The following is a 13,108-nucleotide window of genomic DNA, read 5'->3' as shown; positions in this document are numbered from 1 at the left end:
GCCTGGCTCTACTCCAAAAATCCCAGAGCAGAGGCGCTGCGCAGCTCGGAGCAACCCAGGCTTCGGGGGGGCTCATCCTTCAGCCGCCCAAGCTCTCAGCTCAGGCGGCCCCGGAGAGCTCAACCCCTACCTGGGGCCTCACCCCCTCCTCTTCTCCCGAGGAGGGGGCTTCAAATCCATCTAAACAGCTGATCGGCGCTGTTTACGATGGAAAAACACAGCTGCGGAGCGGGCAGCCCGAAAACGGCTGTCTTCGGCGTCGTGTCGCCACCGGAAGTCTCCTAATCAGTTGTTATTAACAGCAAGTGAAAAGTAGTCTTTTGGTGGCTAACTGGTGTCTTTGGTCCATTATGTTAAAAAAAAATTATTTATCTATTTATTTATTTATTGCATTTGTAGAGCACCACCATCCCAAAGGACTTGCAGTGGTCCACAAAGATATGTAGTTAGGGCCATCTGCCTGTCAGGTCTGCATTGTTGTTACATACCCTATAGATTACCTATTTGCATCTTCTGTACAATAATCTCTCTTCTTTTCCCCCCTCCCTCTTCATTACACCCACCATGCAATTCTGTACATTCTGAAAAATCCCACCTGGCAGGCAACCAAGAACAATGAAGTACTATTCTTTTTTGGCTAAAAAATAAAACTATCCCAAGTTCCTAGACAAAACGGAGAACTATGTGGAAATTAATTTGGTGCCAAGTTATTTCTTTGTCTGATACAGGCTTCCAGAAAGCATCTGTCACTGAAGATTAATTGTGGTCAAGCCTATAATGTGTTGAGTGTTCTGCATGCAAGTTGCCGATTGCAATCAGAATATAAATGTCAGGGAAACAAAAACATTTCTTCCTACCATATACCCTCAAAAGTCCAGTTCAGATACCAACAATTATGGAGTCGGCAGTAGTAACTTATAATCACTCGTGGTTGCTCAAACAAATTAGCTTGTTTTTGGCATGGGAAGTTTGTTTATTTAAAAGATTTCTATAGCTGCCAATGTTATGGCAACTCACAAACAATAATCAAGTAGTAAAAACAGTAAAGAGTATAAAAGCCAATGAAAAACCTCCTGGTGCCCAAATGCAACATATCTAGAATAATATTTAGAGCTTCCCTGAGCCCCAGACTCATACTACCCCAAGCTTTGTGGGAAAGCCAGGCCTTTACAGATTTCTGGAAGGCCAGGAGGATAAGTTGCCAGATCTGGAGGGCAGGGAGGGTGTTTCAAAGGGAAGAGTCATGTACCATGAAGGTGTGCTATCTAGGCCCTGCTAGGTGGCAACATTTAAGGGATAGGATGCAGAGAATGCCCATATCTAGTACAACAGACAGATGTTCTCATGAGGAGATGATTTTGCAAATAACAAGGTTGTGTGCCATTGTTATCCCATGAAGAAATTTGCTCCAATTTTTAAATAGCTGCAAGAGGCAACCGTCAGTGTTATTGGGCAGACACTCAGCCTGCAGTGGGATCTCTTCTATTTTAAAGGTGAAATGTGATTCATATGGTGTTCTCCATACATTTCTGGCTTCCCCCTGCAATTAATGTCTACAAGCTAAATGTTGTACAAAAACTTCTAATTCTGTTGAAAGGCCATTAATAGAACCTTCCTTATTATCTGAGACAGGGGTGTCAAACTGCCGGCCCACGGGCCAGATGCATCATGGCAAAACCGCGCCCACCCCATTGCCGGCAGTGGAGAAAAAGTCACGATACATCACGACACGTCACGTGACGTTGCGAGTTTGACACCCCTGGACTAAGATATGAATAAGAGTTGGAATTCAAATTGCCCCCTGCCTTTGAACAATTCTACCTACAGTTTTCCTTCCCTTCCTTATCCAGAAAATGCTGTCATATTTCCCTTTATTTTGGAAATTGTTCCATCTTCTGCTGGATGAATTAGAGGTGGGGGAGAAACACTAAAATAGGAACAAACACGACTGAAAATGATCTTAGTGCATCAAATATTTGTGCATGCTTCGTATCAGCTTCCTGTTAATATATATTCCTTCTTCTTTGTCTCCTAAGCCATCAAAACAGAAGATAGCCTGAGCCATTCACCTGGTCAGAGTGGGTTTCTTAGCTATGGATCCAGCTTCAGCACGGCAGCATCAGGCCAGACACCTTATGCTTACCAAATGCATGGTTAGTATTCAAAATCTGTTGCAGCTAAGAACAGTTACAGGAGTATCAATGTGTCTTACTTGAGCATTTGTTGGAACAATTTTTTTAAACTGCATACAGAAAGACATTGCAACCTTGTGCTGCACAGAAATGCCTACTCTGTATTGCAGGGGTAATAAACAGTGCTCACTGACATTCAATTAAAGCTTTATTTGTTTTAAAAAAGTAAAAGATCTACATTTTGCAAAATTGGTAAAATGTTATAAAATCATTATGTTCTTGCCTGAAGGCCCAAAACATTTGAGCTATTTCAGCTCTGTCTCATACACAAACACACACACTATAGACACAGACACACACAGACACACACACACACACACACACGTGTGTGCACACGAATATGCTATATGTGACTGAACAGATACAGATATAGTCATATAAAATCATGTTGTTTCCTGAAAAAATTGCTGCTTCTGTTACATTGTTTCTCATAGTTATTTGCTCAACATTTTTAGAATACAGATTGCATTTAAAGAAGAGTGAATGTCCATTTAGGTCATTATATTTAAATCCCCATTTGTACATAATTCTTTATTCATAGATATTAAATACTTTTGCACCCTGAATATATATGTACTGCCTGTACTGTAGATCCTACTTATGGGATGCAGTCAGCAGTATGTTAGGTTGAATGGTGGTCTCTGGCTTAGAGAGCCTAGCTTATAAGGAATAGCATGAACAATTTTGGGGTGGAACTGGAGTGTGGTTGTGCTTATGGCATATTCACCAGGATGTATTAAAACTGACTATTATCTAACCTTAAAGTTAGAAATAAATAAAGAAGATGAATTAATGAAAGAAAAATATGTCATGTGCCTGATTTAAGATGGAATAGAACTAAACTAGCAGTCTGATCTTGTGACATTGGATAAATAAATATATCCCAATAAACTTAATTATGAGTAAAAGGGCTAAAGTGTATATCAGCAAAATATAAATTGGTGCCTTCTATATTATTATGGGTACGTCTCAAAATAGGAGTCCATAAATTGGCAATATACTAATCTCCAATGAATGGTGATATCGGAAGACCTAGAGATGAGTTTTGAGGAAAATTATGGAATGAATGTAGTCCATAGACAAAAAATATTCTAACTCAGGGGTGTCAAACTCAATTTCATTGAGGGCTGCATCAGCATTGCGGTTGCCCTCAAGGAGCCGGGTGGGTATGGGCAGGGTGGGCGTGGCCTACTGGGTGGGCATGGCTAGAGTGCGTATGGCCTACTGGGTGGGCATGGCCAGCTCTACAATGTTCGCATCAAGGGTGCCTATGGGGGCCTGGGCAGGAGTGGGACAGATCTGAGGGTCTCTGGCAGAAGGAGGGTCTCTGGGCCAGGGCCAAGGTAGTGGGGACCGTTCTCTCACTGCTTCCAGGATGGCTTCGCGGGCCGCATGAAACCACTTTGCGGGCCAGATCCGGCCCCCGGGCCTTGTGTTTGACATGTCTGTTCTAACTGGTGACCTGAAGTTGATGACTGAGATGAGTGAATATGGAAAAAGAATGAATGAGGATGGTGACTGATAGGTAACTGCTTAGAAATAATGGGGTAAAACGTGGTTTCAGCATATGTCTATTCATATATATACATGCTAAAGCAATGAATATAAATCTAAGATAGTTTTGATTATATACGAAGAAAGACTGACAGAATTACTGAAGAATGCAAGGACAATGAGAGTTTCTAAATCTGGAATGGGGCATTGTTTGGGGCATTGTCACAGAGAGATTTTGAGAAAAACTGGATGTGAGGGAAAAAAGAGAAGCAATAAAATAAAAGTGAAAGTAGAATGCAGTAAAAGAAATTAGTGTACCATTCTTATATAATAATAATTTTGTTGCACTGTCATCAACCCACTTTAAGTCTTGGATATCATGAGCTTTCGCTTTCTGAATTTCTCAACTGTACGCATGAATCTGATTTCACAATTTTTCAAATTCTAGCCTCTAATATAAATTTTTCCCACCAGTTTAAGTAGATTCTCATTTACTCAAAGGTTTTCAATAGTTGGTATATGGTGCTCTGGCTTCTATGCTGCTAATCCTGGTTTGATTATTGGATTCTGTGAATCCAAATTGCTTATTTAATTGTGTGAACCCTGGTCATTGGTTAATTCAATATTCAAAGTAAATGCACTTGGTGAACTGAGTCACTGGATATCACTTCATTGATGATTTTGTGTGTATGCCATTCAATCAGAATAGAGCTGGAAAGGACCTTGAGGTCTTCTAGTTCAAACCCCCCCCCCCCGCCAAGCAGGAGACCCGATATGTGTGTGGCAAACCTATGGTATGCATGCCAGAGACGGCATACAGAGCCCTCTCTGTGGGCACGCATGCCATCACCCCAGCCCCCCTCCCCCCATGGCACCCTCCTCACCAGCAGCCCCCGGGAGGAGAGTCACCCCCAAACACGGCCCGCGCAGAACAATGCAGCCAAAGATATGGCAGCCGGGCAGCAGAGACAAGAATCCGCCCTCACGCCCTGTCGCATGTAGATGATGCTGCGGGGCATGGGTGGAGGGCATGACTGCCATGGCACTGCAGTGCCGCCTGGGCAATCTGCTGCAGTGGGCCGTAGAGGTGGTAGGTGGCCCGGCGGGACGGGAGTGGGGTGGGGTGGGGGTGAGGCGGCAGGGCAGGGTGGAATGGTTTTTGGGCACCTTGTCTAAAAGGTTTGCCATCACTGCCCTATACCATTTCAGACAAGTGACTGTCCAGTCTCTACTTAAAAACCTCCAGTGATGAAGCACCCACAACCTCTGAGTTCTGACACCAACTTCATTCCAAACACCCCACTACTCTTGCCCTAAACAAACTCATCTTTTTTTGTGAAAATGTGAGTGATGAACATTGTTTTCCACATACAGGTAATCTTCATTGAGGAATTAAGTTGGGGGAACCCTTCAGTTACTTTCCTTAACATTAAAAGAATCAAAGACAGCTGCAATCATGGGTAGAATAGAGCTGGGCAACCAGAGCAAAATGTTTTACATGGTCTAAGCAGCCTTCTTAAAACCACTGCCTTCCAGCCTGGTGGACAATAACTCCTACTGGTGAGAATTTAATCATATGGGAGACTGTCATATAGGAAGGATTGTTATTCATGATGAAAAGCATCCACAGGAATTAATCTTAGAACAAATAGCAATGGTTCTCAAATTAAATAATTATGGTCATAGACTAGCATAAGAAATGGCTCTATTTTGGCAAAGGTCAATTTTTCATCTTCTCTTTTTAAACCTTGGGAAATTGTACTCTGAGCAATATGTTATTTGTTTTATTTTATTTTATTTCATTTATGTATCACAGGATTCCAACCAATAAATCAGCCAATCGTAATTAGGAATAGAAATTGCTGTTTCCAGCTTTCTTTGGTCAGAAACCTATGCACATAGGAGCAAAGGCAACAGTTTATTGTGAAAAACAAATGGAAAAGACAGGCTTGGCCTCAACTGAGATTTATTTATTTATTTATTTATTTAATTTATATACCGCCCTTCTCTCAAGAGACTCAGGGCGGTTAACAGGGCAATACGTAAAAGACAAATACAAAAGTTAAAATTATTAAAACATGATTAAACAATGCCCATAGTACAAATTTAAAATTAAAGTCATAATAACAAACCCACCCCGTCCCATCAGGCCAGGCCCGCTTCCTTAAAGAGATGGGTTTTAAGGTCGCGCCGGAAGGAGCGGAGGTCGGGCGCCATCCGGAGCTCTACCGGAAGATGGTTCCATAAGTCCGGTGCACCCACAGAGAACGCTCTCCCCCTGGGGGCCACCAGTCGGCATTCTTTGACCGGCGGCACCCTGAGGAGGCCCTCTCTGTGGGAGCGTACTGGGCGGAGGGAAGTTGACGCCTGCTGCAGGTGCTCCCCAAGGTATTCTGGACCCATGCCATGGAGGGCTTTGTAGGTCATTACCAACACCTTGAACCTCACAGATGTTAATAGTCTTTCAGAATAGGTAGGATTATCTTCCAAGCAGGGGCAAATGTCCTGGACAAAAGTAAGGGTTCTCAGCATTTGTACCCTGAAAGGCTTCCAAAGTTTTCCTGAACAGCATTTCAGTGGAAAACTCAAAAAGATTGTTGTATCTTTTCATCCTATCTGTTGACCACTTGAAACATCTGGCTGGCATCTGACTGGCCTTAAAAAAGGGTGCCAGACAAAATGACCTTTGCTCTGATGCCATCTGACACTTTCTTTAAACCCAGGTTCTTTTGCATATTCTTAGAGCTATTCCTTACCTAGTTCTGCTGACTCACAGTTGATAACTAGACAAATATGAAGGGGCTCTTATAGTTTTGCAGACCTGATTCCTGATTCAGCAAACCTGAAATGTTCGGATGAATTACGAAACACCATTCTGATTAACTCATTTACACTTGGCCTTATTTAAATATCCTGAAGTTTGGGTTCACTGTCACTTTTATCTCCTGTTCCTATCTGCATTACATAGGCTTGGTGCTCAAAACAAAAAAAAAATAGGTGAAGGTTCTCCCACCAAATTTAATTATCCGTTCCAGTGAATTCAAAACTGTACACCAATCGCTGCCACTGCCTCTGAATGTTATACTCACAAGAGTCCTGTAACAGAGGCTGAGACTCAGAGAAATCCGTTCAATATCATCCTTTTGTCTGGGTGGGGTTTTGAATATATTGCCGCAATCTCCCCATCAGAAAAAAATACATATTTGGTCATGATCTATTTTAACACCCAAGAGTGGATACCTGGTAGAACTGCCAGCCTAGAAATGCAGATCCTAAGTACATTATATGGATATAGAAACTCACTCATAAATACAGGTTGTCCTCAACTTATGACTGGTTGCTCAGTGACCTTCTGAAGTTACGACAGACCTCCCCCAAAAGTACTTATGACACAATTTCGAAGTTCTAGTGAACACAAACACACACACACACACACACACACACACACACCACAGTCATGTGATTGCATATTGGACTCTTGGCAACTAGAGAGACTTTTTAAAAAAAAAAAACCTGGAATAAACAGGAAAAGATTGTTAAAATTTTGATTTTTTAGAAAGTTACAAATAAAGAATCCAAATGGATTTGAAATAAGACTTTGAAATTAATTATAACGATCCTTCCCGTGAAAAAATGCTGTTGTTTTAAATTCTTTTTTAAAATAAACATGAGAAGATGGGACTTCATGACATAAAAAGAATTCAAATGCTAGGACATTATTTAAAGGAATTAAAAATTAAGTCTGTTCCCAGTAAAAGGAAAGAATATAACATTGGATTATATGATCATGGTTAAAATAGATATGTTGTTATCTCTTATAACCCTTAATGGATTTTTGCTGACATCAGGACTGAAATGACAAGGGTTTAAGGCAGGGGTCTTCAAACTTGGCCCTTTTATGACTTGTGGACTTCAACTCCCAGAATTCCTCAGCCAGGCATGCTGGCTGAGGAATTCTGGGAGTTGAAGTCCACAAGTCATAAAAGGGCCAAGTTTGAAGACCCCTGGTTTAAGGATTTGTTTGCAGCTTACCTTTGTGGCCACTTCCTGTATCATATAACTGTGTTTTTCAATTATGGTTGCAAGATGAGGATTACTTGTAAAATAAATCTGCGCTGCCAATAGCAGTGGAACTTCGGCTGCCAGAATTCACCTCCTTCAGAGCATAATGTCTAGAAATGATACAAGGTTTTGTCTCCCTGAATTTTATAATTAATTACTTGAGTTGGGCGAAACTGTTCAGCCACTTTGGGATTAAACCATAATACTCTTGTCTGTCATTAAAACGTGTTTGTTTTTAAGCTGAAAAGCAAAAGTTAAATTCCTAATCCTATACTTACCAAAAAAAAAAAGGACAAATGCTTTGCAAGATTCCTATGCCCATTACAGACTGAGACTTTAGGGTATTACGATATCTTTGGGGGCAACAGACTGGGGGAGATACCTTTATGACAGTTTTTGAAAGTTAATTTATGAGCACTTCAAAATAAAACTGGTGCTATTTCTAAAAGAATAAGGGTATACCGTTAGTCCTCAGCTTATGACCATAATTGAGCCCATTCCTGTTGCTAAGCGAGACATTTGCTAAGTGAGTTTTGCCCCATTTTATGACTTTTCTGATTCTAAGGGAATTACTGCGATTGTTAAAGTGAATCTTGTTGTTAAGTGAATCTGGCTTCCCCATTGACTTTGTTTATCAGAACGTCACAAAAGAGGATCACATGACCACAGGACACTGCAACCGTCATAAATATGAGCCAGTTGCCAAGTGCCTGCATTTTGATCACATGACCACGGGGAACGCTGCCATGGTGTGAAAAACAGTCCTAAATCACTTTTTTCAGTACCGTTGTAACTTTGAACTTTCACTTAAGTGAACGGTTGTAAGTGGAGGATTACTTGTACTGTTTCATATCTTAGAGCTCACCTCCACACCATGATTTGTGTGCATGCTAGAGCTAAGCACCTTTCCTCTTTTTTTCAGCACTTAAACAACTTAAATTCAGGATTGGCAGTTTCAGGATTTATACTAAGGCCCTACCCAAAAATTACGTAGAACAAGGCCTGTTGAGGCAACTACCAGAAAATCAAGACTGGAGAGCTCTCCAGCTCACTCGGTGAGGGAGGTTTTCACAGTACCAGTGGCACATACAATTCCCACTTTGTGCATCCGGACACAAAAACCCATAGCTGAAATGATCCAGAGTGATTATTTTCCTTGCCTATGGATATTCTCAGTTATCTAGGTCATGGTTGTCCCAAAGCCGCTTTTTCAAAAGGCCAACTGGACTTTGTTTTTCCTTGAAGATGTTTCACTTCTCATCCAAGAAGCCTCTTGGATGAGATGTTAAACATCCTCAAGAAAAGAAAAGTTCAGTTGCCTTTTGCGTGAGCATATACATTCATAAAGTAATTTTAAGGGTGGAATACTACCCAGAGACTCAAAATTCTTTTCCAGCAAAAACAAATTAATCTCAGCTGCTTAAAAGAAGAAAGAGTCCACCCAACCATGTTTTTTTTAATGTCTTTTAAAAAGCTCTTTATCTCTGGACATTATTTACCTTTCCAAAGTGCTGATGAAAGCTCTTCATGGGATGCTCAGTACATTTCCTTCCTTCTTTTGAGGAATGTGCTTTTAGAGCTTTCCCACACTTCATACACCTGGGAGGGCAGGCTGCCGTTTTTGTTTCCCTCCCTTCTATTCCCCAACTTTCACAAGCCTCTTAAAAGAAAATAAGCACTTTCCCCCCATGCATCTTGTAAGGCCCCATTGCCTTACATTAATGGTCTTGTTGGCTATACAGCAGAGTGCCTTGATCTAACAGAGCGGAACAGCTGCAAATGCAGTCCAGCCTCCCCCCCAGCCCCTCCCCCCATGCTTTTCAATTCCAATTGAGGTGTTCCTTATACTTGACTCTGCAACCAAAGAAAGAGATGAATTCCCTTGGATCTTCTGGCATTCCTCATAACAAGTAACCTGGTCTCCTTTCACTGGCTGCCTGGACATGCTTATTCTGCTGGCAACTTTTAAATACTGGAGTTGTGTCAGAAAGGACCACTCAAATTACTAGGGGCCTAGAGCATAGAGCAATCCCAATAATAGAATCTAGAGCTCTTTAACTTAGAGGGAGGTTAATGTAATAGAGGCAGGGCTTTTTTTCTCATAGAACGCTCAGAACGGAGTTCCGGCACCTTTTTTGGATGGAACCTTGTAGGGTAGGCAAGGCGGGTTGTATGACACGTGTGAGTTCCGGCACCTTTTTCTTTTACAAAAAAAGCACTGGATAGAGGTACATAAAATTGTGCATGGCAACACAGTTTTGGCCTTGTGATTTATCAGACTCTTTAGATTCTTGCAGTATAGTGAATTATAAACTTACAGTGATCTGTACTGGAGCTGAGAAGTGATTAGTCTTTTGTCTTATGACAGGTGGAATTGGATGTCTTTTTGCTATACACCATATACCGTACTTGGAGTTATATCAAAGAAATTGATGTAGAAAAGGACAACAGCTACTTGTTCTTTTCTATAAACTCAGGGATTTCTCAGGGTAAAATGACATATGTGGCAGTTTTCATGCTAATGCTTATGGAACAGTTGCATAAGCAGGAAATCATCTTAGTTTCACTCCTCTCAGAGAATGTTTGGTTATGTATGATTAAAAACTACCCTCTTTTGAATCAGAAAGTATCAGTCCTATATTTTGATTCAAGCATTTTTTAAAAAAAAAAGTTGGCATAAATGGCACAATGGAAGGGAAAGTTACTCAGAGTCTCCTGTAAGAGATATTTGTGCATTTTATAGTTTTTGCACAGAATTGCATGTAAATAGGAAGATAAGCATAATGTTTTATTTTATTAGAGGGATCCACTTTCTTTTTTCCTAAATATATTTTAATAACTCCTGGGGCAAAAAGAATTAGAAAAACAAGATCATGCCCTTTACACACATGAGGCAGTTAGCAGTGCATGTTGCTGAAATATGCCAGCATGTTATGTAACTGTGATACTGTTTACTGACAAACCAATACAGCAAACTACTTTTCTGTGCTGATTGCATGCCCTAAGCAAGCAAATCTCAAAGGATTTAACTAATGCTGGCATGAGAATCCCTTTCGTTTACTAATCTGAATGGATAGATACCTTCAGTGTGGTAATATCAGTTGGTAGGAAACTTGTGTAAGAAAACAGATCTGCATTTTTGTTTTCCTTAAATGTTCTAGCTAGCTTCTGGTCAGAAGCAGTGGGAATAGAATACTGGATTAGAGATCCTTTGATCCAATAGGGATCTTCTTTGGTATGTTTCTGACTTCAACAAGGTATTACAGGGCTGCTCCATGACACATACTTTCCAGTTCTTCATCCTTCCAAAGCAATGTTTCTAATCTGGACAACTTCAGATGTGTGGGCTTGATATTATCATCCCTGAGAATTCTGGAGTTTTTATTCATTCATTTATTTAGTAAATTTTTAACCCACCCATCTCACTGTCGAGCAACATCACAAAAACAAAAATATAAAAACATTAAAATGTTTAAAACATTAAAATTAACCAAACTGTGTAATCTAGGAATCAAATACCAATGGAGTGGAGGTTGGGGTATTCTCAGTCCCATAACCACCTCCAGCATCAGAATCCCAATTGGCCAATTGGCAGAACTAGGTTTTGACCCCACAGGGATGGAGTGGATCTCACCTCAAAGGGCACAATGCTTCAGAGGGCAGGAGCCATAGTAGACAAAGTCTCTTCCTGGAACCTGCCAGGTACAATTCCATGGCCCTTGGAATCTGCAGCATTCCCCTTCTGCCACAGTGAGTGGGATGAGTCAATCCCACTGGAATTTGCCATGACTGGGAAATACTGCTGCAAAGCATATTGGACCATTACTATTTTCATTCTTGTCCATCTCAGGATGCTGATAGTGGGCAGGGAATACTGAAGTATTCTTGCCAGCTGGTCAATGGCAGATTGCAAAAATACTCATATTAATTTCTTAGTCCTTTAGCTATGCACCTCAGAGTAACAAAAATGTTCTCACTTTATGCAGAAAGGACAAAATGAAATTGCTTGCTTCTCCTCTGTCCTTCCTCCCAGTTTGGCGGTTTGTAAAACATCTCAACTGTTAGTACAAGGAGAAAGGATTTATGTTCCTCCAATATATAAATCCCATTAGAAGCTGTGATGATAGCATAACACTAAGGTTTGCAGTCAGTGATTTTTGCCAGTTGCTGCAACTCTGTAGATTGCAGTTTAGAGTGACTGTGTGTTGGGTGGGGAAAGGAATGGCTTGTTTGAACTCAAAGGCTGGAAGCAGTTCAGGAATTAAATGCACAGGGCAAATGAAGCCTGTGTGTGTTTTTTTTTCTCCTTCAAAATGCAGAAACTGAATGACTAGAAGGATTAAGATTTGCTTAGCTGATAAGGTTGCTTATAAAATCTGTTAGAGATTTCCAAGTTCAAGTAAGGAGAGGTGGAGGAGTCAAGAATTCTCCCAAACTCTTTTGCAAGTTGAATTGCTCTACAACCTTGCACATGAGTCAGAAGATAATCAGCTCAGCTTCCTGAGGAAAATGAGATTGTAATAATGTGGCATTGGTGTGGCTTTGATACTGGGTCATCCAGAGGAGCCCAAGGTCAGAGTATGCTAGCAGGATGGCATTTCTGGTGAGTATCTAGATCAGCTTTCCACACCCTTGTGCCTTTGAATGGTAATTATTTCTGATAATGAGAAGTTGCAGTCCAACACATCTGGAAGGCAGTAAGTTGTGGAAGGCAGATCTACTTTTTTTTTTGGCTTGGGGAAGATGAAGGTCAAAGAAGATCAGTCAAGTTCTCACTTCCAGGAAAGAAATGGAGAACTGAAATCAGTTCCACTGAGGGTAGAGTGGACAACAATAGGGGAATGAAGAGCCAGTGAAATGACTGGCTCTTCAGGATTTCTCTCCAGGCAAGGAGAGGACTTGGGATCACCCCCAAGTGTTCCAGAAGTTGCTACTCATAGTGGGTTTAGCACTCTGTGACACAAGGAAACACTGTTTTGGCCCAAGCTGTAGTAAGCTCTTTTATGGAAACATGGTTTAAATACTTACTTTTCTAACCATGTTTGGAAATTCCTTGTTAACTGCTTTTTAGCTGTTAAGAACTTTTGGAATGACAAGTTTTACAGCACTGGATGAGTTTCCTCCAGTCCTTAGCAAAAGAAGTTTTAAATATATGTTTAAAGACTTTTTTAAAAAAAAACCTGGAATAAACAGGAAAAGATTGTTAAAATTTTGATTTTTAGAACGTTACAAATAAAGAATCCAAATGGATTTGAAATAAGACTTTGAAATTAATTATAACGATCCTTCCCGTGAAAAAATGCTGTTGTTTTAAATTCTTTTTTAAAATAAAACATAAGAAGATGGGACTTCATGACATA

At 40.7% G+C, this 13,108-nt stretch overlaps 1 protein-coding gene across 9 annotated transcripts in view; it reads left to right on the top strand.

Annotated features, from left to right (window-relative positions):
• Positions 1 to 13,108, top strand: part of EYA2 (EYA transcriptional coactivator and phosphatase 2) — a 148,946-nt gene that overhangs the window by 73,951 nt on the left and 61,887 nt on the right. For 8 of the 9 annotated variants that reach the window (XR_014492023.1, XM_083358819.1, XM_083358818.1 and 5 more), the window contains one exon: positions 2,037 to 2,153. The exons of the other annotated variant lie outside the window; for it this stretch is intronic. Coding sequence is in view for 7 of the 8 variants with exons in the window: in XM_083358819.1 (XP_083214945.1) it covers positions 2,037 to 2,153 (117 nt within the window). In the remaining variant the exon portion in view is untranslated. The remainder of the gene's footprint in view (positions 1 to 2,036; positions 2,154 to 13,108) is intronic. 9 annotated transcript variants of the gene reach the window in all.

Source organism: Vipera ursinii (genome assembly GCF_947247035.1).
Source record: "Vipera ursinii genome assembly, chromosome: 3".
NCBI lineage: Eukaryota > Metazoa > Chordata > Lepidosauria > Squamata > Viperidae > Vipera > Vipera ursinii.
This window is presented reverse-complemented; position numbering and strand designations above follow the sequence as displayed.